The sequence below is a fragment of the Embiotoca jacksoni genome, unplaced genomic scaffold (genome assembly GCF_022577435.1).
Source record: "Embiotoca jacksoni isolate LCO1_2020_lvr unplaced genomic scaffold, fEmbJac1.0.p SCAF_10, whole genome shotgun sequence".
NCBI lineage: Eukaryota > Metazoa > Chordata > Actinopteri > Embiotocidae > Embiotoca > Embiotoca jacksoni.
The window spans coordinates 2707122-2733085 of NW_027185230.1; the positions used below are offsets into that span (position 1 = coordinate 2707122).

General features: G+C 40.3%; 1 protein-coding gene across 2 annotated transcripts; it reads right to left on the reverse strand.

Moving 5' to 3' along the window:
• Nucleotides 1-21: 21 nt before the first annotated feature.
• gsna (gelsolin a) lies at nt 22-22502 on the reverse strand. Of its 2 annotated transcripts, XM_069161749.1 has the most exons (17): nt 22321-22502; nt 14806-15006; nt 11999-12153; nt 11437-11598; nt 11083-11232; nt 10916-11005; nt 9472-9604; nt 8825-9129; nt 8589-8722; nt 7366-7456; nt 7138-7164; nt 4645-4815; nt 3554-3728; nt 1788-1909; nt 1472-1549; nt 1292-1352; nt 22-922 (listed from the first exon to the last, which is right to left on the reverse strand). In XM_069161749.1, the coding sequence occupies exons 2-17, from the start codon at nt 14999-15001 to the stop codon at nt 753-755; spliced, it is 2220 nt and encodes a 739-aa protein (XP_069017850.1). In that variant the 5' UTR covers nt 15002-15006; nt 22321-22502; the 3' UTR covers nt 22-752. The 2 variants fall into 2 exon arrangements, with proteins under 2 accessions (XP_069017850.1, XP_069017858.1); XM_069161757.1 differs by lacking the exon at nt 7138-7164 and having other exon boundaries at nt 22321-22500.
• Nucleotides 22503-25964: the final 3462 nt, after the last annotated feature.

Below are 25964 nucleotides of genomic sequence, written 5' to 3' on the forward strand. Positions count from 1 at the left end.
AGATGACACATTTCATTCAGGTTTTATTTGGGTTTAATTGAAGTGATAAGAAGTCTTAAGGAAACCTTAGAAAGTGTCACAGAAGATGTAACTGGTTTTTTGAAGCAGCAAAGCGTCGGTTTCCTGGTAAAAGTTAGACACTGTGGCAGAATTCCAACTTAATGGGTGCGGCGAATTTCTTTTGAAAAATAAATATATCTAAACTAAAGGTACAGACAACAAATCTATGAAGACATCCTTCAACTGGAAAAGTTATTTTAAAACAAGCAGGTTCCCTGTAAACTAAACTAAATGATATTAAGGCAGTGTTTGTATTGCTTTTTGCAGGCTGTGTTTTCTTGGCAGTGAGTGTTCTAATATTGAAGCTCACAAAACTTTAAGAGTCCCACTGTGTCAGTGGTCACTAGTGAACAGGTTCATTATCAAACTATAAAAAGAGAAAAATCCACTTGAATAAAAGTCATACTACAGATTATATTTCGTGCAAAACCCGACACAAAGTCTGTTAGTCTGTTAAAGCCCTGATTCTACTGTTGGTTGGTTTTATAACGGCTGTAAAGGCACCGGAAAGAGAATTAAAGGAGTTTGACAAAATGATTAAAAAAAACCAACAACCTTGTTTTCAGGGTGTAGGGGCAGCTGAAAGAAGAAAAGTCTTAATAGTCAGCTCAGTGCTGACAGCGGAGCAGCGGGGTCAGAGGTCAAGGCTGACAGGGTGGGGTCGGAGCGCGGGGAGGGGGTGAGGCCTGTGTTCACAGGGCCAGTTCAGCCATAGCGCGCTCCAGGGGGTCGGTGGTCCAGTAGTCGTGGTCCCAGCCCAGGAACCAGCCGGTGAACGTGGGCGGCTCGAAGCCCTGCTTGATTTTGACGATGGGCGTCCTGCGGTCTCTGTTGGCCGGATCTGTCTCGATGTAGCGGACCGCTGAGGAACAGGAGGGAGAGTTTGGATCAGTGCGAGGCACAGAGAAAACTCAAATGGCAGAAACACAGTGTGGCTTTAAAAATGGCCTTTTTTTTTAAAAATTCAGTGGGATTATTTTTCTTTATGTGAACGGTTTAAATGTGACATTAAGTGGTTTTATTTTGAAAGAGCAAACTGTTCACGTGTGAAGGATAAAAATGGATTTATGAAAGACTGTATTATTTTCATTTTAAGAGAATTTAACATGCCAAAGGACTACTTTTGTTGTTGTTGCTGAGTGTTGAAGTGTTTTTGTTTCAGCGATCCAGTTACATGTATTAAGATCAAATGTCCATAAGTAATAATGATTTTATTTCTGTATTTCCTCACCAGATGCCATGGCTTCAGTCTTCTCCTCCTCCTGGGCCTCATTTCCGATCCAGACAAACACCTAAAAAAGGAAAAGGTTTATTTACTTTGTTGTTGTTTTTAGCAGTGACTCCGGTGTGAATTCATATGGTGCAGCTAAAGCAGTCATTACTCAGTGTTTTTTTTTTGTTTTTTTTTTACCTGCTCCCAGGTGTCGAGGATCATGACGTCATCGGTGGCGAGGTCGTCCTGGGTTATCTCCCCGGGCACCTCCTCAATCTGACAGGAGGAGAAGGGTTCAGCGTGCTGTATGGATGTACTGTGTAACCACAGAGCTTTGAAACTTTCAGAGACTGGAGCATTTACATTTCTGAGACAATGTCCTCTGTATTCAGTCTAATTTAGGAAAAAAAAACTGTTGGTTCACCTCAAGTTACAAATTTAGCAGGAGAGTTAAGGTATTTAGTTTTTTTTTTTTTTAGTGCATCCGGAGAGGACGCTCAAAGCAAACGCTTACGATGAAGTTCCCAGTCTTGTTGGAGCAGGCAAACAGTCGAGGTGGATGAGCGTCCATCTTGTCCTTCAGTCTGGTAGAAGTGCGATATTCTGTCTTTCCACCCAGAGCCTCCCAGAACTGATCTGTAGAGACGACAGAGTCAATTCAAGTTTTTGTAGTTGTGGGAAACACATCCTCACCAATAGGTCTGAAAAACAGTAGTTTGACATTTTTTGGAAATACACTTATTTACTGGCTTTCAGAGTACAGAAGATCGACGCTCCTTTCATGTCTTCATGGTGGTATATGAAGCCAGCAGCCAGTTATCTTAGCATAAAGACTGGAAGCAGGGGGAAGCTGCTAGCTTGGTTCTGTCCAAAGGGAACAAAAGAGCTCATCGCTGCCAAGAGAGTGAATAAGTTTCTCTCCCAAATGTCAAACTATTGCTTTAAAGGGGCAGTGTGTAGGATGTATCTACATCAGGTGGTTGAGATTGCAGATTGAAACCAAATAATCATCCCTTGCCTCACGCTTCACTTCCAAGCGTTTGAGAGAATCTACAGTGGCAAAAAAAATCTCACAAAAAAAATACCAAAGGCCCTTTTAAGCCAGTGTTTGGTTTATCCCTTCTGGGCTACTGTAGAAACATGGCAGACTCTGAAGAGGACCCACTCCCTGTGTACATATGAGGGGTTTATTCTAAGCTAATACAAAATATTTTCAATCACACCATATTGAAAACACACTGGACCTTTAAAGCTGCATTAATGATCATTTTGGACACTGGGGGCAGAAGGACAAATTCAAACCATCACAAATATAACTTAAAAAGTTGTTTTGCTAACTCGTCAGCACGCAGCTGCAAGTTCAATATTTTTTTTTTCTCTTTTGGTCTGTAGAAACTCCAGAGAAAAAAATGTCTTCATATTCTCAACTGTATGTTCAACTTTGTATTTGAGTGGTTTGGTGCTGAGCAGGTCGCTAAAAACAAGCCTTAAAAGAGGGCTGGTACTGAACATCAATGTAAAAGTGCTATTCCCCAAAACTAGGAGCTAAAAGAGGCTAAAAAGCTCCACAGAGCAGCACAGGTGGTCGTAGCTCTTCGTGGGTTTGTTACCCCGAGCATTCCCTTTCACATTACACAGTCATTTGATCCATTATTAATAAAAAATAAAAATAAAAAAAAATATTGATTAGTGCAGCTTTAAAGGTGAAAATAAAAAAAATTAAAAAATGAGGTTTTTAATTTATAATGGAGTTAGAACCACAATAGTAGGTATGTGTTCTTTTCTCAAACACAACAGCATGAATTTTGAATAGCGAAGCTTATAAACCATCAGCTTGCACTCACAGAAATAAAATGGTGTATTTTTCGTTTGTCTTTGGCAGCCTTCAGCTGAGGCCAGTCCTCAAAAGGAGCGTGTTTATAAAAAATTGAATCTGTTATGTTTGAGCCTGAGGTGTTTTTTACATGAAATTGTTAGCAGCGAGTTTCTTCTTCTTGAGCTTTGAAAGCAAATCCCAAGATTACTGAGAACATCTAAAGGGGTGATGCAATCAAGTCTCCAATTTAAAAAAAAAAAAAAAATGTATATAGATGAACACAAGCACTTATCTGAAATACAAAAAGAGAAGTATTTAGCTTCACATTAAAGCACTATTTTAACAGCTAGACCACACTTTGTAGCCGACACAGACAGAAGTGTGAGCGTGTTCACGGCTGTTAGGTTTCAGTTTGAAGAGAGAAAACGTAATTTGAGGTAACGGTGCTCGTTGTGTTTCCTCACCAGTCTCTCCTCCCTCAGGCAGCTCAGAGGCCGACACTCCCAGGATGTCACACAGCTGCTGAGCTCCCTGCTTCTCTGTGTCGCTGGCGCCTGCTCCCACCCACAGGAAGGAGTCGCCGGGGGTCGCCAGAATAAAAGCGTCATTGGCATTCAGGTTGGAAGCCACCGCATCAAGCTGCGTGAATACAGAGATGTTGGAGGTTAACGTGCAGCTCGGGCTCCTCTGGCAACACGAATACAAAGTACTGGTACAAAGTACTGTACAGAAGCGAAGTAATGAAACGCAAGTCACAGTGAAGATTTCATCAAGTTAATAACATGCATATTAAGTATACACGTCGGTGAACATGTGATCTTTCAAGCTGTCATGGTTTTACATTTTATACTCTGTCAACTTTGACCAATGATCATCCAAAAAAGTTGTATATTTCCTGCACTCTTAAAAAGATTGAACGATTTATTTTGTGTAACTTAATTCAGCTTTATGTGCTTTTTTCTGCTGTTTTACATAAGAGCCAGACCTCACTGTGGACCATGAATATATGCACACATATTAATAAAGCACTTGTTAAAGCTACAGAAAGGTTTTCTACTGGTGCCCCACAGCGACAGATACAATGAAAAGTCGAAAATCAAAAAGAAAATATAATTTTTAGTGCATGAATTTGATGAAATGTTGGCATATTGTCCAAAAAACAATAGATTATGACAGCACATCCATATTAACGACAAAGTTAGTCAAAGTAAGAAATCTACCAATTGACTTAAGATTAATTTGTAGAACGAAAAGCCATCTACTTGAGCCACCAGCCTTATTTCATCTTTTTTCAAGGCTTCAATAGGAAACTTTAAGTAAATAAAAATCTAAAACCGGGTAAAACAACAAACATTGTGTGTTTCTAATAAACTGTGGTACAAAGGAGTAATGCATCAGCCTTAAGCTACTCAGACAACACGTTAGCAGGATCAGTTCACTTTTAGCTTTGGTCATTTCGTGGGACTCGTTCCCAATAAGAAAAGCCCAGAATATCACCAGACTTGTCCTTTAAAACGAGCTCTGACTGTGGTGACGTTAAGAAAGTCTCTCTTACCTCCACGGCTCTGCTGTGTCCTGCAGAGTTGGAGCGCACCTGGAAGAGCCGGACCTCTGCGGGAGCCGACTGACCTCCTTCTCTGGACGTTCCTCCCTTGTACACCACCATGGGCTGTCCTCCAAACAGACACATCAGATGGGCCGGCTCCTTCCCCTGCATCACCCTAACCTGGTACACAAACACCCAAATTAAACCCTCTACAACTAATGAAGTGGTTGTTGCAATAATTCATATCACAAAACACTTCATGCATCTCGATGCTGTGAATTAGTCCAGTGTGGTGCCACAGATTCACGGCAGACACATCCTCCCTTGCTGTCTCGTGAAAAATGCATCAACAAATGTGAAAAATGTGTGCTGCAATCCTGACTGCTGACACAAGATGACAGCATGGAGCTGAGCCCTGTGTTCACTGTGCCACAAGGTGGCGAGAGTCGAGATCGGTGAAATCGAGAGACAAAGTGATGAGGCCGCCTCCGTCGGAGTCATTTTGGCGTGCGGCTTTTTGTCATAAATATTTATGGTTGTTTCAGTCAGTTGTTTTTCTTCGTCAGTCAACATGATGCTAATCCTGAGCTTGCATGAGCAAATAGGAAAAGATAAATATTGAGTGTACATCACATCACAGAGAGAAATTCTTTGTATTATATGAAGTTTAACATACAAACAGACACATTTTGTTCTGCTCTGCAGTTTGATCAAATATTTGACATTTGTCGCTGCAGCCTGTTTCTGGGTTTTATTGTTCCGTCTCTGGATCTCATTATGTTGTTGGCTTTAATCAAAATGGGTCTCGACCACAAAGTATCAAAACCAAACACAATCAGTTAATGCTGGCAAGAACGTCTTCTTAGATATTTACTGATTACCAGCTCAATGTTGCCAATTTTAGAGTTATATTTATCTTTTAGTAAAATTCTGAAACATTTTACATTTGAACTGTTATTTGTGTTTAATGGAAAGCAGGTTCTGTAGAAAAATCGGTCTGCAATTTTTCATTGTATCACCTGGATTTCTGTTCAAAAACTCAGGGATTGTGTCAGTAGTGGTGTCAAAGAAAGCATGCAGTCCACACCCAGCTTCAGCCAGGTAAATTGAGGTCTGTTTAGTTTGTCAGACTATGAATACAATAGCAACATTTGCAAGACAGCTGCTTTGTAATTGGAAAATGAGGACAGGGGAACATCTGCAAAAATAAACCTGCAGACAGACAGCTGCAGATGTCTTCACGAGTGGATGGACTCAAACACCAGCTCTGTATCCCACCAAAGTGAGTATTACAACCGTCTGTCGACCAGAGGGTAACGTGTCACTGTAAGATTTTGCCTCATCTAGGCATGAAAAGTACACGCATGTATGTCAAAGTACAATGAGTGATAAATTCAGAGTAGGGAGGAGGCCGAGGGTGGTTGTGTAAAACAAATACAACACTTTCACCTGGGTGGATGATGCTCAAGTCTGTGAGAAAGCAAAACTTAATGTAGATTGTTTTATGTAACCTAAGTACGTTACTTGCATAATGTTATATATTTAACTTACATTTAACATAAGTGACAGAACTTATGTGACCTGCAACGTTACTTGTAAAATTACTAGTTCTAACCCAAACCAAGATCTTTTCCTAAAACTAACCACATGGTTTTTGGTGCTCAAACTTAAGGCAGCTTACTTTAAACTCATAGATGAAGCTAACCATGACAGTGACATGGTGTCCTCTAGTGGTCTAATGGGCGTATTACATCATTTCCTGTGCTACCAGGCCGTTTGCTCACTGAGTCTACACTTTGTTTCTTCTTCAACAGTCAGCTCTTGTTTCTTTAATCATGACCACGATCTTATCCTAAACTTAATCAAGAAATGTCTCTTTGCAGCGATCCCGGGTTGCAAACATACACACACAGACAGAGTCATGCGAAAGCACGGGCACAACATCAGCATTAAGGTTCGACATACAAAGTGAAGACACACACGTGAGGAGAGAGGTGTGAATGAATGAATGAAGACTCACATGACTATAAAGCCACTCCAACTCAGCTTTTACAGACTGAGCTTGTTTTTATCATCTCCACAGATATTTTCAGACTCATGCATGTGTGACAAACATCAGCGCTCGCTGACGAGCTGCGTCATCATAGTGTCGGGTCCAGAGCAGGGTTTGGAAACAGTTCTGCTTCTTAATGTGAGCAGACAGCGTTGGTGACAGAGGAGGAGGAGGGAGCCTCCCATTAGCAGCCACACTGGAATGTCCTGTTTGTGTTTGACCGCCATGGTCTCAATGTAAATCTGATTTAACTCATTGGCACAACCATAAAGTCTGGAAAGAGCCAAAAACACGAGGATTAAAACTCTTTCAAAGTTAAAGCATTTGTATTTCTCTGGAATGAGAGACGAGCGAGAGCTTTTTGACTGTCGCCTCTTTTTGTCTTTGGCTCTGGACAAATCATTGGAATCACTTTGGGAGGCTGAGGAGCAGGAAAGGAGGAAGAATACCTGAGTGGTTATAGGAGCACCAACAACCTGAAGAGACAGAATGGGCCAGAAACCAGGGAGGAAAGAGCAGCAGCAGGGAGAGGAAAAACAGCGAGAGGATGTACAGGTCAGATGGGATGCGACTGCGCTGAGTCAGCCAGAGGAGAGCAGAGATGTTAACGACATGAGGGATACAAATGAATAGAAGGTGATGAAACACAAAGTCAGTACAGGAACAACATGTTGTACCTGCACAGGACCACCGCCGAGCTCTTCATCCAGCTGGGCGCCGAGGATCGCAGAGGCCCCGATTTCATCCTGACTGGAGTCCATCCCCTGCCTGGGACACAAGGTGAATATTTCAAATGAGATTTATTGAACAATAGATCAACTCTGTGTTTCTCTTTGAGCTCTGATTCCTTAATTTGTTCTTTTATCTTTCTGATCCTCTTTTTGATTTGTGAACTCTGCAACTATTTGTTTGCGTTAGTGTTTTGAATCCATCCTCGGTGCTCATTATAAAGTGAAATAAAGGCTGATGATTAAAAATACACTTAATCAAAGTTATCAGTTAGCACTAATTATTGAGTGGAAGTCAACTCCGTCAAAAGAAAAAATTCTCCTTCCAAATTTGGCCTTTACAACCACTGGCCCGCGGGCCGGATACGGGCCTTTTGAGTTGTTATACGGTCTGCAAGACCTGCAAATCAGGCTGGCATGTGTATCACATGACAAATACAAATAAAATGTCTGAGCTACTTCACACATCAGGGAAACCCTGTGTGTGTGACAGCGTGTGCTGTGATTGACTACAACAGGATTAAAACTGCCATTCACGAAGTAAAGCCTCATGTTGGGTTGGTGGGCAACAGAGAAACTCACATTAATTAAGCTAACAACTTTCAAAATGTTCAATCCCAGAGTGGCCAGTGGACTGACAGGTGTTTCTTTACCTTGGCGGCTAAAACATTTAATGGACCGTTGTCTTTATTGCGCAAATAATCCATTGCTATCTATTAACATTTTACTGTATCCCCCAGTGATTTTTCTATTTCCTATTAAAGCAGTAGTAGACTGAAAGAACTCTCTTGGATATGTCATTTCTGATGGTGCTTAATATATATGTTTTGAAGTATTTACTTCCATCTAAAAGTATACGTTTTCATTCAGTATAAAGCAGCTGCAGAACCAAATAAATGTGTATTACTGTATCGTATACAACTGTGATCATCAGAGATATCATGTGTACTCTTTGTCTTCTTGCTTTACAATATCAGAAACTATGCTCTTTGACGATTGGAAATCATGTGACAACCAATCAGGGTGAAGCTAAAGATATCACACAGGTGAGTCACTATCTGTATTCATTCAGGCCGTTTATGTTTTGCAATAATTCTACACCCAACTTTATGATTTTTTTTTTTTTAATTTTGCCGAATTAATGTCAAACTGTTAGTCGCTCGTATTCTCACCACATGTAGATGATGTGTCCCTGCCGTCCCCCGTGGCGGTAGTTATACAGGACGATGTAGCTGTCTCCTCCATAGAACTGTCCATGTGTGGATGGATCCACCAGGGCTTTATCGGATCCTTCAATCCGCCAGATCTGTCAAGAAGGATAAGAATAGATATACAAAGCTGACACTTTTCAAAATCACACTTTTAGACATACCCAAACTGACAGGTAACAACTGAACTCGTCACTAACCTGTTTCTCTCCGCTGCCGTCATCCACCATGCCGTGCTGGGCGGCCATGGCGGAGGAGTCGTGAAGGCTGGCGGCGTCGAAAGGCACCTTCTCGATCTTGGCGATGCTGTTGGCGATGTAGGCCACGCCCAGGCCCACGGTCTGATCTTTGTCCCGCCAGTTCTTGAAGAACTGCTTGAAGAGCGGTGTCTCTCCAGACTCCGGCAGGATCTGGACCTGCGTGTGTTTGGGGTAACCCATCTTCTTGATGAACTCGTCGGCCGCCTTCATCGACGCCTTTCGCTCGTCCATGTTGGCGTCTTTGCCTGAAGAGAAAAGAAAGTGAGGATTATTAAATGAAATGAGGAAACGTTGCAGAATCTAAAACAAATATATAAATAAACACAAAAGTTGAATTTTTTTTTTTTTTCTTTAATGATTTTAGTTATATTAAAAGGAAGTTGATTTCAACACAACTATAGTTTGTACTAGATGATCAGAAAACAAAAGTTTTTGATATGTAGGTTGAATATAAAGATTTAAATATAAAGTTACAGCCAGCAGCCGGTTAGCTTAGTACAAAGACTCCACACATGAAGTCCACCACATGGCCACTGCTGAATGAACATACTGTATATTTTGAATCCCCTGCACCAGCCCGCACTGACCTTTCCAGACGAAGATCTTGCCGTCCGAGCCGTGGTCCAGAATGAAGCAGTCGCCGGACTCTAGGGCGCTCTGGGCGAACGGGTTCTCTGCTGCCACCAGAGTGATGGTCATTCCTCCGCCGGCGTTGGACACCTGCAGGAGGGAGAGGGGGGGAGGAAGAGAGAGCTGCTGTCAGTTAGAGGCACGAGCTGCAACGGTTTGTGAAACTGGACGGCTGTTTTGCTGCGCTGCCTCGTCCTGTGGCTTCTCAAACTGTCGGTCACTTAGAAACGATCAAGAATTCAACTGTGAAGTCAACAAGGCTTCATTGAAAACTATGATATATATCTTCGTTGATGCCAACAGGAAATGTTGGAATACTACAATTACAAAAATTAAGATCATCATTTTATAATTATTGAGTTTTTCACTGAAAAATGTACCTTATTCAAATGTATGTATTTCTCTGTCTCCGCTGAACATCAGATTTTCACCTGAATTATTACCTGGATTTAGATTTTTGATCAGTGGGATTTGCAATATAACAATGTGGTATTTTGTATGTACAGTACAAACAACAATGTTTTTTCTGTCATTTATGTACACTTCTCTGTACTTGTATATGTTTTAAGATGGAAAAACTATATTAAAAACAACAAAATGAAGCCTGGTGAATAATAAACACAATTCATAAAAACACATTCACATTTATTCATTCATTTATACATTCATTTTTATTTGAAGTGAAAACTGAATTTAATGAACCATTTATAAAAATAAGATCGATTATAGACCAAGCCAAAACATGTGTCTGTATTAAGAAATCTGAATGCAGCTCTGCCACTAAGCTTTTCCCATTTTCTTTATTGCGAGTGGCCTCTGAAAACTAAAAAAAATCTCCTGTAACCCAAAAAGCACTTTTCTAACTATAAAAGAGACATCTATAAAACTGTTCACAGGAAAACTCCAGCTGCAAACCAGGTCAGACTTTACTCTTTCTGCAAGGAATTTTAAATCATGTGCGTTTCACAGTGCGTTTATTTATTTATTTTTGTGATGTCATCACAGTGCCACCGGTGAAGCGAGTTGTGGAAACACTAATACGCATGTACAGAGGGACGCACAGTGTGGAAGGAAAACTAAAAAAATCTTACTTGGTTAATGTTCGTAGGGAAAAATGTGTGTCTGGTTTCAAATGTTCTCCCCGTGGTCTTAAGGGACCGAGCCCTCTGACTTCAGTCATATTTGTGTTGGTAATTAAATCATGAAAGTCTGGTGAAGTCCGCACCCCAATATACACAGTGGACATTCATGTCCCCAAGCGGACTCTCTGGAAGTCCCCTTGACGACTGGATGAATTGTGAGTTTGTCTGCGAGAAAACTGAAGTCCAAGCATTTGGATTCAGCCTTTATTTGAGTGAGAGTGCGCCGTGTTTGAGTCTGGTGTCCAGTTCTTACCCTCACCTTATAGAGTTTAGCGCTCTTCCTGTTTGAGGCATCGGCTTTGATGTCATCAGAGGCTCCAGCAGGCAGATCTGGTTTGGGACCTAAAACCTGAGGACAGAGGCAGTGAGTTCAATTAAAAGGCTCAGTTTATGTCTCAGTTTATTCTCATAATTCACTCGTCTCACCTCTAACATCTTCTCTCTTTCCACCCCTTCATCGCAGACGTAAACACGGGCCCTCCCACTGCGCTCGTTGTCACGGATGCCCTTGGCAACCTGGGTAGCCTTCAGCTTCTCGAAGCGGTTGCTCTGGGAGCCGCACCACTGGTAAATCTCCTGCGTGGCGAGAGGAAGAGGAGCAGATTGTTGGAAGGTTAACAAAGTAGAAACTTTCTCTCTGTTGCTAAATGATGCGACATTTGTACTTTCTCTCATACAGTGTGTTATTTTCTACTTCAAAATAACACCTCACAGTGCGGTGGTGACAATCAGATAATATTATGATGCAAATCTAATGATAGTCAGCTGAATATGACTCACGTCTCCCAGGTCCAGAATGAAGCAGTCTCCCTGGTTGAAGCTGTCCCAGTTGACAGGGACCTCAGTTGCCCTGACAACACGACGACCTTTGACCTGGAGCACGCGCTGCATCACCACTTCATTGGTGACAACGTGTTTGAATCCTGATGCCACGCCTCCTTTCTGGGAAATGAGGGTCACATTTCAAAATAAAAGTAAGCAAAAGTAAGTAAGTGAGAAAAAAGGAAATCATTTTTTAACACATTTTTGGTAAATATAGACACTTCATAGACAAAGAATGAAGTCATTACACACTGGATTTTTTAATTTACAGATACTGAGTAAGAGAGATTATGTTTTTCAGCAGTACACCAAGTATTTGGTTCCTGAAATGACGACATTTTCCATGTTACAGTCCCTGGATGAGAAAATGAAATTACAATTTTTAAAACATAACTTTACAAATTCTCAACAAACAAGCAGCAATCAAACTTTCCATTCAATATTTGGGAATTAAAAAAGAAAAAAAAAGACCCACACACTACCATTTTAATGGATGAGCAGTATAACCACGACATCTCACCATGTATTTGATTCCGGATTTGAAGTAGCCCAGGAAGGTTTTGGACTCGTGTCCCTGCACCTCTCGGTACTGGATAGGTTTCCCCCCGAGGAAGTCGTCCATCTGGACTGTAAAGATGGCCGCCGAGCCGCTCTCATCTTGGGTGCAGAAGTCACCTGCGCCAGAAGGACCACAGACGTGTTCCATATTTATTTTATCGCAGCAATCATACTGTACATCCACCCAAAGAGTCACATTTTGTGTTTGACGAATTCTCCCAGCGAGGACTTCAGCGGGTCAGGAGATCGATATGTGGGAGTAGCAGGAGAACCGAGCCCAGCAGACACATTAATACTCGCAACGTTATTCTATTCCTGGTCACACGGTGGAGTTCAGCAGCATGTGGGAGGATTACATCACATCCTGTTTATTGGTAAAAGCTGTTTCCATGATCAATCACACCAACTAAAAGCAAATGGAATCCATAAAGAAACACAGACCCGACTCAGCTTCCTCGAGGCCCACATTAGTAAGGTGACGAAAACATTATTTTTCCACCGAAGAAACATAGCCACGGTGCGGCCGTTTGTACTTTTTACTGGCTTCCCAAAGAAAACGACAGAGAGACGTGCTCTGCACTGCTGCCTGTAACACACAGGATTGACTTTAAGGTCATCTTCCTCACATACAAAGCTCTTAATGGGCTCGGACCGAGTTACATCTCTAACTCTGGTTAACTCTGAGTCTTCAAGAACACTGAGATCATCTGCTGCTGGTTTATTGGAGGTTCCCAGCAGCAGCTGAAAGAAAATTGGAGATTCAGCTTTTGTCAGTTCTTCTCCAAAACTATGGAACAATCTACCTGCAGATATCAGGGAAGCTAGCTCAGTTAATACTTTAGCCTTGAACGAGCCCATCTTGAAGCTCTCTTGCACTTGCCTGCACTTGAACAACCGCACCTTTAAAATGCATGTTTCGGATTTCATATTTTATCTGTAATTTGTGTTAATTTTCTGTATTTGATCTGTTCTTATGCATCTCATTTCTTTTCAGTATTTTTAAATCTTCCTTTATATCTGTTTTTAATGTGAAACACGGCATGTAATTATCTTGCTGTAAAGCATTTTGAGCTGCATTTCTGGTATGAAAGGGAATATACAAATAAAGTCTATTATTATTATTATTATTATTATTATTATTATTATTAGTAGTAGTAGTATTATTGTTAAAGAACGACTCAGTCGGAGCGTTTTCTTACCTGACAATACTCCAAATCTGATCCCTCACTTTGACTTAAAATACAGACATTGATATCAGTTCAGTTTTAAATAAAGATTTTAAAACTAGAGCAAGATTCTCCTTTATTTTCTGAGGCCTGAAAAAAAGAAGTGAATTTTGTAAAAAGTTTCAAACTTTATCTGACAGCAGAAGTTGAACTTTTCTTTGCGGATCCAGATTTGACAAAAAAAAAAAGCAGTTTGTATATGGCTGGTGCTAGATTGGCTCAGCAGGAGGGATGCTCTGCCTGTGATTGGTTGTAATGTTGTGGGAGGGTTAAGGTTTGGGATCATGCAGTTGCCGGTCACAGCATTGAGGATTTTAGAGCGTGTGTCCCTTTGGCTGATCCAATATAACACCAACTTTTGCTTGTTTTGCATCTATTGTTGTTTTTCATGCTTCATAATACACATATATTAGATTCTCATAATGTAAATAGTAGTTTAATGTTTGGTTGCTTCTTCTCTATTAGCCTATAAATCGGTTTGTACTTTCTTTTAATGCTACGAAGTTTTACTTTTCCTGAATGGGATCCATAATATCTTATAATGTCATAAATAGATACTACATAGGAAATACATTAAAATATCCAACAGTGTATAAAGCAGATAAATTCAGCATTTAACATTCAAATTTTCCTTGAATGTTGATGTATCAGATAACTTATTGGTGATAATACACAAATTCTGCTTAAATTTTCACACATTTATGCTGATAAAATCTTATTTTAAGTAAGTCATCATTTAAATACAGAACGTCAACTGAAAATTTAGTATTTTTGACTATGAATTGCTGCTTTTACTAAAGTATAAGATATTCATCCATCACTGACAACATTGCTGTGTGCAAAATGTTGTTACAAAATAATCTCGACAAAAACCCTTCAGAGGTTTTTAGATGACTGAAAAAAATGTCAACTATGAAATTTCACTGTATCCTTATACGTAATGTGTCAAAAGTTGCTAAAAATGACAAAGTCATCATTATTATCAAAACATCATCTGCTAAAACCAACATGCCGTTTGATGTTTAAAAACAAGCTGTTGCTTGTGGCACACAGCGCCTTTTATCACATGATTTGCTGCTCTGAGTGGTTTCAGCCTCTGCAGTAAATACTGCAAGGCAGCAACACTGTTTTTCATCTGCTCTGCAAGTCAAAGACATCATCGCGTCTAGGTTTTATCACATGTCCATGGATACTTGTCCAGAAGTTCACCAAAAAAAACAACAACAAAAAAACAAGCAATACTCTCCCATTGCTTTGAAAAATATTTGAATCGGATTATCACTAAGATGCTGAAATATTTTGGTGTTTTATGGATTTTTGCACACTCAAGAAGTGCTGCATGATTAAAGATAATTCAATCGTGTACACAGTTTTATTTAACAAAAGACAATAATCGCCAAGAAGTAGGAATACTGTAAAGTCACCAACAGTCTGTTGTCTCCTGTCATTAAAAATAAAAGTATTATTAAATGTATTTTCCCTTTAATTCTACATATATTTCTCTGTAATAACATTGACATCATGTCCGTGTCACTGCTCTCACCCAGCCAGAAGTGGAGGTCGTACTGCAGGTTGCCGGAGCGTTGTTTGATGGTGTTGAGGATGAGGTAGGAGTCTCCGGTGTAAAAGCCCCCGTACAGGTTCTCGGGAACAGGTACCAGGTCAAAGCTCTCCACCCTCCACACCTGGAGGCCGGGCTTCTGTCCGGCCCTTTCGAACTCTGGGTGGTGCGCTGCCATCCTGCCTGTAGGGAAATCACACACCCGAGATTCAGTACCGCTCCACGCTGCAGGCCCAAACAAAGAGGGTAGTAACAAGCGGTGTTCGGTCAAATAGATCACTGCAGAGATAAAAGCTGCAGAGCTTTTTAATAACCAGGGACTTCCTACTTGCTCTGGAAAACATAAAGCCACTACCCTCAAGAGTAAGCAGTTGTCATGGATACAAATATAAAGTTTATGGTTCTAGTTAGATATTAATACACAGCAGAGTGAGTCATTAGTGCAGGGTGCTCTGGGTGCTTCCCTTTGTGAGCAACAACAGGAAGTCCTGGTGGTTATGTCTCAGTATTCATAGCCACAACTGATAGAGATGGTAGCGGGGGAGACACTTTACAAGACAACTTTATAACTAGAAGTTATTGTTCCTCATTTTACCATAATTATTTTATATGCACACACAAATATGTGCCCACTAGGGATTGAAGATGGAGCAAATCCTCTAATTTTATTCCAGACATTAAACATCACATTACAATGATGTATAAAATTGTGATTAATAATTTGAATATTTTAGAAATTTGCCTGTGCCTGCAACGTAAGGTGACATCATCTCTGATATGGCTACAAGGTCCAAACAACAGTTTTTATGCTGTGATTATTGAATGCATTTTTTTTTTTAATTTATTTTTTTATGTTGTTGCTACAGCTTCTCTGAGACTATTGCATGGATTTTATTTTATTACAAAAATGTTGGGATGTGCAGTGGGAAGTGGCTTTTAAAAGGTTCATGACAGAGCTGTTGCCCGGACTTGAGTCAGACTTCAGACTCCCTATAAAGAAAACTGCTCTGTCCTGACTGTTAAGATCAGCAAGTTTAAAGTCTTTTAGGTAAAGGACCTAAACCATTGAATCTTGACTTAACCAATGCGTCTAACTTGTATGGGAGTTGAAGCTCTGTTAAATGCTTAATACAAATCTAAATAACTCTATCACAGTGATGGATAAATCATACTCACTCTCTGAATACGAGCATCCTTGTAGTTCCGAGAGTGACCGACACCCTCTCTACTTAAAACTTACAACTTTCTTTTTTGACAAAGCTTACCGTTAGGGCCAGCTTAGGGCCAGGTCTCCCATGATGCACTGAGCTCCTCTCCTCTCTCTCTTTCACTCTTTATGCATTTATATGCTGCCACTAAATCTGATTAACTTTACGTCCTCCCTCTTTAGTAGTTTTGTACTTTTCTTGCAGGTATTTATGGCTTTGGATCTACATGATTTTGACCTGTGGTTATTGGCCCCACCAAGATACCCAGTGTTTATTGTTTGTTGTCTCTGTGCGTGGGTTCTCTCCGGGTACCCCGCCTTCCTTCCACCGTCCAAAAACATGCATCTGAGGTTAATTGGTGGTTCTACAAATTGCCCTTAGGTGTGAATGAGAGCGTGAATGTTCTTTGTTTCCGTCTGTCTCTATGTGTCTCTGTGATAGACTGGCGACCTGTCCAGGGTGTAGCATGTCTTTGCCCAAATGTCCTAATGCAGCCAGAAGATAAAAACGTATTAGTCGTGATTTAGTATTGCTCTAACATAACTAGACAATGGACTCATCAGCTTTTATCTGTCCAATCACAGACGCTCATGCACACATACCACACACTTCAGGCATATCTGAGAGCATAAAAGATGCATGGCGCCCAATCAAGAGTTTCAAGTAGGTGCTGCTTTGGATTACAACCCGCTGGCCTCTCAAATAGCATGTGTGGATGGTTGAGATTTTTTATGAGGGGAGTTGAGCATCCTGTTAAAATCTTTGTCATGGGGGTCTGTAAACTGTTTCCAGAGTAGTTTATGAGATTACCAAGGAGAAAGTCTGAGGACGCTGTGTGCTCTGACATGTTTAAGATGTTCATCTTTCCAAAGAATAGATCGTTTGGGTGGATAATGAGGACTTGATGTTGCTCTGACATATGAGGACTTTCAGAGTGAGTGTTACTCTTCATCTTTGCTCAACTTCTGTAAAAGACACTGGAACAAAAAATGCTGCAGTAGCAGAAAGAAACAAAATACTCTTATTTATTTACAAATATGATGCCCTTTTTAAAATGTAGTTGACATGAAAATGAATTCAGAGCTTCTACGCTTCACTGATTATATCTGCACTGTGATTTTGCTGCTTTCACTTAAAACATCTGCATACTTTTTCCACTTCTGGCAGCTGTTTTTGTGCTTCAACCTAAATGTTAACACAGTCAGATTACACAATTCAAACTGTGAAGCAATACTTTCATAAACTATGGAAACGATTTTGCTGCACACTCCAAACCACACTGAATCCACAACACATATTAATTGCTAGTTGGGACAGTAAACCGCAGAGAGAGTGTAAACAGTTTCTCTAAAGTGAAGCAGTATTCTCAAATCAGATCCTGACCTCTCTAAAAGGGGCTTCTGTGACCCTTCATGGTGCATTTCTGTGAAATGCTTCATTTTACTAATTAATGTAAACGATGCAATAAGATACATTTAAACCGTCAGCACTTCTTTACTGTTAATAAGCTCAAGTTTAGGTGGTAAAAAAAACAGTATAAACTGGAGGTCGTACAGTGCAAATTGAATACCAGTTTTCCACAGGAATGCCACTTGGCCTTGCTGCCTTCAATTTGCATTACTAAGTGTCCACACTGGAGCAAGAATTGCCCATTCTTCTAGGCGGCTGTCTACCCACAAACATGGCAGGAATCTGCTCCTGACCCTGGAAGAGGGAAGTGGATGAGAATTCACGCAGGCAGGCCAATACATTTTGGGGTTCTTTTTTCCCCCCATGTGTGCTCTCCTCTTATGTAACAGCCTGGCTCATTGCAAAGTATTTTGGAGCTCTGAAACGGTTCAACATGGAAAAGTCAGTGGATAATCTTGGCAACGAACGTATTCACAGTCAAACCTTTCTAGTTTTTTTGCGACTTATTTTGCCACATTCTGGTGGCTGGCTGGTATCTTTGTGGCATACTAAGGAAAATAAACATGGGTGTCTCTCTGGGTCAGACTATGAATAACACACTTCACACTGAAACACACACAGTCAAAACAGCAACATCCTGGAGTCATACGAGGTTGTGCACCCTCTAAACTTGAGACTTCCTCTACATTAGGCTGCAGGTCAGTTCCAGTAGTCGTTGTATAGTAGCTTGATGGAATTTCCATCCTGAGAAGCTCGAAGACAGCTGAAGTCAGACAGCAGCTGCAGAAGACTTACCTAAGCCTTACGACCAAAACTAGCAATGTTCAATAGCCATTTTGTGCAACCCTGAACACACAGAAGTGTTACCCTGATAACTCAATGTTTAGTCATCTGGTCTCAAAATGTCTCAAAATCTTGCTAATCACCAGATTTTCAAAAAAAAAAAAAATCTAGATTTTAGTTAGGTAGATTTGGTGTCTAATGATATCCTATATCATTATTATTGTGTTCTGGGTATTGACTGTATATAAAAGTGGACGTAGCTTCCGGATCTGAAAAATTAGGCCAATGCTGGAGTGCCTTAAGCTGCAATGCCACAGAGTGCCGCTAGAGTTGGATTCAAAAAGCCTCCAGCTCCATAGACTCCCATTCAACTTGTCTCATAACATTTTAAGTCATTAAAATGATCGCTCGCTCCCCCCCAGCTCATCCAATGGTCACTACCGGCTCCAAACCACTCTGAACTAGCAAGATGGCGCCGGCCAAATTCCAAACTCCAGGCTTCAAAACAGCTGTTCACAAACCAACGGGTGACGTCCCTCTTGGGGGCTTCTTGGTTCTGGGGCATGGAAATAATAAATGTGGCAACTTTGAGTTCTGGTACAGTCAAGAGATTATAAAAAAAAAACATTTGGAGATTTTTATTCCAGTTTTCCAACAGCGATGACTAAGAAAGTGTTTTTTATGTGGATTTTGTCCGGCTTACACCTAACCAAGTGTATCCCACTGGTGCATCAATGTTTACGTCAACTGTGTGTTCCTTCAAGCTATCAGAGAACAATCTGAAGTTCCGATTGGACTTCTGTTCAGGGCGTTGATTGGACACGCTGGTCTGGACTGTCAAGAGAAAATGGTTCAGGAATCTGAACACAGCAGGCACAAATCTTAGCATCAACTATTAACACTGACATAAATACAGCAAGTCCCTGAAGGTAACATATAGACCAAATTAAAACTTAAAACTGGTCATTACACAAACACTCAGTATTCCAATGTACAGAGTAACACCGTGTAAATTTCCTTCAAGTACCCACGTATATATCAGACTTAATCCCTATTATAAAGGCTCAAAAACATGCTGGATATCTAGCTTTCTCAATGTCTGAAAATAGAGTTGCATTTTCCTTTTTTTTTTTTTTTATCCAGAAGTTGACTTCTATCATCCAGAAGCAATTAAAATCCTCTCTGAAACATTTCACTCATGAAGAATATAATTTTGGTGCAACTTCGTATTCTGAAGATGACAGTCTGCGTGGCACTAAATAAATATGACTTCCTTTGACTGTGATCTTCCCCACTGATGGAGAGAAATGTTCTGTCTGTTTCTGCACATCAGAGCTGTTTTTTTTTCCCACAGTGAGGTACTGTCTGTGACTTAATAAAGCAAACATCAGAGGGATACACAGCATCTGAACAAGCTTTGAATAATCAAAGCCAATATTTAAAAAATGTGAGCATAGATGATTAATAAAAAAAAAAAACAAGAGGGAAAAGGTTAGAGAACGTAGTTTAAGACACAATACGTTTTTCTTAACAAATATTTCTCTTTGCAGCTGACTTATGTTCCTGTGCTGGATAAAGTGACTCGAGGAGGTAGTCTGTGTGACTCAAGACACGCAGCTGCAAGCTTAAATAGAACGGGTCACATGACTATGGGACAGAGTCTCTTCACATGCATTCTGGGAAAAGGAGATGGTGTCAGCAGCCCTCCCCACATCCCCACGCCCCTGCTGAGCCAGAGGTATTCATTGAGTTTCTACCCCCTCATCTGTGAGCTCACCACCTCCAAACAAACAGGGAGGGAGTCCCTCATTCCAACCCGTTATTTTAGTCCCCTCCCCCATTTTTTTTTTACCAGCCTCTCTTTTGTGTCTGAGGCCCTAGTGAAAACTCCAAACTTGATCTACTGTGCGGGACAGTGGATTCATATGACGAGGAATAAAATGTAACTCGAGCCCTTGTGATTTGTCTGCTGGTGTCCCTCTTCAAAAAAAACTAAGTTAAAATAGTGTTCTCTGTGAAATCTGAATTTCTGGGCTGGAACAGCATGTATTTGAGTTTTTCTCACACACACGGAAAAAAGAGATTCCTCCTTCAGGAAGGGGGCTTACTGATGACTCATTTTCTCCATGCACGCCACTCTCGGCCTCTTGAGGGCCGTTGGGCTGCCCGGCTGATTGCTCAGGACTCAGCAGATAATGCTCTGCACAGACTCTGCTTCCCTTTCATCTGTTTACACAATGTAAAACAAAGAGAAGCAAAATGGCTGTTTATGACTTGCAAATAACCTACCTGATATACAGATGGTTATTAAAGGATATGTGAAGGTTATTTCAGGAACAATCGACCTGAAAACACTTCAGGGGAACAACCACAGGCGAGGTACTCTGTAACCAGTTCTCTTCCCTGAATGAATCCTATCAAACATATAAACTCGAATATTTGAAAGAGCGGGGTCGTTGACATTGAAATTTAATGTAGTAAGCTGGATGTAATGTTTTTAAGATGTGATTTTACTTGTAGATATGATGTGATATACTTTATGTATCAGTATCGGACACAATGTGACCAAATGAATGTGTCTACAGAGTGTTGCTGCAACTACGAGGCCATTTGAAGACCCAGTGTGGTTTTCAGTGAGAGGTGTGGCCTTTTTTTCCATAACTTAAAGAAACATTCACTATGTTGAAGTCAGTGGGAAAACCCATAACTTCTCTTCAGAATTACAGTGTCAGTAAATATCTCAAACAAAGTATGGCTGTGATTGCTCACTTCACTTCTTCTGATGTGTATTTTTGGTAAAGAATTTGGAAGTTAATGTCGCGTGTAGAAGATGTTAAGTTTGAGGTCTTCCGTCAGTGCCTCACCCAACAACGACATATGTAACTGTATATAGATGACTCATATGAGCAATGTCTCATCTGCCACCCCTGCGGTTAAGGTTTATTCAAGTTTAGCTTTCATTGTTTGAAGAATCCAACTTTCCACTGTAAGTTATAGCCTTGCAATAGTAACCTCTGATTTGATGATGCACAGGCCAAAAGACATTTTTACTGAAAGTTGCATATTTGAATAAGACAACATATGATCCCCTTTGAAACAGTGACTACAGATAAAGGTGATACACTCAAACAAATGACACATAAGAAATGTAGGGGCAGAGAGCAGGGGAAGTACACTAAAGGTCCGTAACAGTCCAGTAACAGTCGACATGTTACAAATTGGGATTTTCTGGATTCAGCAGCTGACAGCATGGACATGTCCTCTTGGAAACCTTTAGTCATAAGTTTGTAAATTACAACACCAAAATGGCCTCAGAAATGCAGACCATTTTTTTGTTTCTAAATAGGGAAAATATGACATGCAAACTCACCCCCTCAGTTCAGCCCTCCTAAAAGCATGCACACAGCTGTTTGAGGCTTATAAATGTGGAGTGGGGTTTTGCACAGCTGATGCATTCAGGCATCCCATAATCACTGCAGTGAGGATGTAACACAGGCCAACAAATGTCTCTCTATATCTCTATTTCCTCACACATTTACCTACACATCCACGACACTGTCTGACGCACTAACCTAAGGGCTGCTGCAACAAACAGTCACAAAGAGGATCTTGTGAATAACTTCCTCAAAACACTCTTTACTATTTGGTTGTCTCTATGGCAACCAGAGATGGACCTAAATTGGGATTAGGGTATAATAAAGCATCTGAGGAGAATCCCAGATGCTCAAACAAATAACATGGCTTCCACAGCATGTTAAATATAAGCAGTTTGGTGGAAACATGGAAGTCTGAACTCCTTTTTACAGTAGGGAAGAATGTGAGGAAGTCTGAGGTACATTTTTATCAGTCATCAGGGTTTCCACTTGCTGTCCATATATGGCGTTGAGTTGAGACAAGTAAAAGCTAAGTTCAGTCCTTTTTCATTTGCGAGAAAACAGTGGACCAGACTAAACGAAGAAGACCGCCTCGCTCTCATAGTGCCTCTTTATGTCAAACCGTTGTTCCAGTCTTGAAATAACGGGCATTAAATTACCGTCCTTCAAATCGGTGCTGCAATCTTTCACTGAAGAGTGCGGGTGAATAACACAGGCCCTACCTGAAAGCTGAGGTTATGATCGTGGACGGACCGGCGTGTGGACCTGAGTGAGCCGCGGTGCGCGCTTCAGCAGGAGCAGAGAGGTGTCGAGACTGTGGAACAGCGGAACCGCTGTTTATGCTTCTGGCCCGGGACACACCCTATGACACTCCCCCCGGCCTGTCTGCCTGCCTTCCTGGTGCACCGCTCGCCAACGCTGTGTCTACAGAGAGTGTCATAAACTCTTTTCCTCCACTGTAAGGCTGTGGTGTGTTTGCACGAGCCTACTGGACTTATATTCATGTTTGGACATTAGCTGTAGAGGTTTAGCACTGATCTGTCTGTTGCATGAATTATTATATACATTTGTATAATCGTGGTTTTAATATGCATCGGTTGTACAGTTAATCTCAGCCACGATTGAGACTTCCGGCTGCGACTCCACACTCAGGAGAGAGCCTCTTGAACAACAGTGCCCCTACCTGGTTCGAGGCTACCACTGGATGCTACCAAGGCTACTGTAATGCGAACTGTGCATAGTGCATGTATGTCATGTAAGCCAATCATTAAACACTGATTCAACACAGATACAATAGAACCCAATGATGCATAACATGGTTTTCAGGGGTTTTCTATGTGCTCACTGAGGTTAGGAGTCCTCGTAGCCCCTTTAGATTCTAGCTGGCAAACCTTTCTTGATTTGATGGCGTGTTAAATTGACTTTATTTCAATTTTCTGTTGAGAGTAAAATCAACCTGCAACATGGTCCCACAATGTTTTACAATCACAAAACAGCTCATGAAACAGATAACAAAAAAACATGAAAAACGTCTTCCAAACTAATAGCATCCCAGACGTCTGGCATCATAGCTCAAGGGTGATCATATTTATTGAGTAAAAATAATATTAGCCTAATCTTAGAGGGTGTCTGCCTCCTGAACCCAACAAAAGCTAAAGACTACCTGCGACTTTTGAAAATTCTTGGAATCACTAGTTAACCTGCACTTTGATCTTAAATTAATGTTTCTGTGTAAACAAAATGCATTCATTTGTGTTATGATTGTGTGTTAACTATTGTCTTAATGAATCATCAAATTATGACTGATGTGTAATTTAGAATTGCCTAGCTAACTGGTGCATGATATGATTGTTACACTACTTTTCAGGCCTTGAAACTCTAGATAATAATTACCAAAGTAATACAGAGACAGAAAACATGTCTTATAATGTATTGGGACTGTGAGAAGATTTAAAAGGAGATATTATCTGTAATCTATAAAAACAAAAGTACGTCTTCTTGGATACCTGCTCCTCAGGGTTCAGTGAGCATTTTTTTTTCAGCACTAGTTGGTGGTATTAACTAAATGTTAAGGTTTTAACAAAGTATTTGCAAAAGCTAGAGAATAAGAGAACATGCATCCACCTGTTGCATCTTAATAATTAATAATTAAATACTTTTTGGAAGTCGGTGAACAGTCCCCGTGGATATTTGTGGATGTTGCACAGGCAATTTTCAAAGCATGAAATACTGAGCTCTAATGGCTCCTATGCAGGTGCATTGGTGACTGCTGCAGACTTACAGTATATACATTTGACAAAATGATGATAATGTCTTTAACCTGGAAGAAACACATCGCCCCTGTTACTGATACTGGATCCAGTTATGGTACTACTTTGTTATAAATGGGCCATGGTACTTTTGTTTACTTATAAAATATTGTGTTTATAAATATCAGCTTTTCATTGAGTTGTCATATCGAGGTGCACGATCAGGCAGTAAACTTGTTTGACTTACAAACAATTTGACATATCTGCAGCAAGGATATGTTTTCTGGCGTTGTCCAAAGTTCCTCAACACTGAATGTCTTGATTCATTATTTATTGATTAATAGGTCTAATGTGCAATGAAGGATATGAAGGAGAGGAACGGGGTTTAAACTGTCATCAAATCTTTTCAAATTGTTGAATATTTATTTTGTCTCGCTCTGTCTTGTGGTTATAGACTTACTGACACTACTTACAATTATAGTAGTGTAATAAGTGGCATTCAAAGTAATGGTGTTGACTCAGTTTCAGTTTGTATGTTGTCTTTTTTAAATAATGTGCTAAATTTGTGCATTATTTTTAAGCTATTATGTTACAGAAAAATGAATTGACCCCAACAGTACGGTGTAAAGTTTCTCTGATAAACCCACAAGTCTTCAAAAGTTGCTGGCCCTCTGGTGGCCAAAAGAGCAAAAAGCAGGGTATGTCTTATTCATCGTTAACAAACTGGCATGCCAGATTTGATACGGTTGACTGAGCTACAAAGGTGCCTGCCCAAAAAGGAAATATAAATGTGAAAAAAAAAAGTAGATGTGAAAAACTAGTAATCAACTATAAATTGCATAATTTATAGATCTCCATTTTTTCTTTCCCTCTATGACATTAATTTTATATTCCATTCTGCTGTGATAATGAGATGGAAATGGAAGAGTAATTTATTCAAGGCTGTTTTTGTTGACTGTATCTTATTATGATGTAACAGCATGCTGCATTAGGTATTTCCGCTCTCTTTTGGGACAAGATGCTTATAACACATTTATGGAAATCACAAGTGGCTTTAAACAGATACTGTATGTTGAATTTATCCCACTAATGCGTTGTCTTCCACTTTCTAAAATTAGGAGCTGTAATTCATGCACATTGAAGGGTTCCAGTCACAGATGAAAATGTCCCAACAACAAGGTCTTGTGTTTTTTGTGCCTTGGTGTTTCAGACTGGAACACAAGCTGCCCTCAGCCTGGCATGCAGGAAGTCCAGTAACCCTCAATAGACAGAGCTGCACACTCAACACTCGAAGCGTCAGTTCAACCAAATCAGACAAAAACATACAGAATTACTGTCGCTTACCTTTTTCTAATCATAGTTTTTCATTTTTCATTTTGTGATTGCTGGATTAACTGCCCTGAAATTTGATATAAAACATTCATGGTTCTCAGAGGATGCATGCCACAGAAATTGGCGATTATGTGACCCTTCCTCTTGCACCACCATCAGGCTGACATTTTTGTTTTGAGTGACATTTCTTGGCAAGTAGTTCATGGTTCTCAGAGGATGAATCCCAATGCAATGATTTTGGTGACCCTAACATGTCCTTTTCCTCTAGTGCCACTATGAGATTGACAATTGTGGTTTGGAGTAATATCTGTGTAACTATGGGTTACCATGATATTTCATTCTTGATTGCTAGAAACAATATCCTGGTTACTCAGAATAATCCTCACTGGGAACACTGAATAGTAACTAAGTAACTACCAAAGATATCTGTAGTGCCGTCAAAAACAGCTGCATGTGGATTCTTCTTAAACTATATACGCTTTTCAAAGTTTGCCTGTTATCAAATGTGTGGGTGTTAAAGATAATGACTCATATTCAGCCATTTTCACGTGAATTTAAACAAATTTATTAAGACTCAAGTCAACAGGAACAGTATTTTTTGATTAAAAGTGATAACCCACATATAATGTGTATGTAGCATGTGCATGTTGGCGCACGTGCACAAACACTGTGTTGCTGACGGGCCGAGAAGCCCACAAAAACAAGAATCCAAAACATATGGAACATATATAATATATATGACGTATATCATTTATAATTTACATATTATCTCATAGAATATTTGG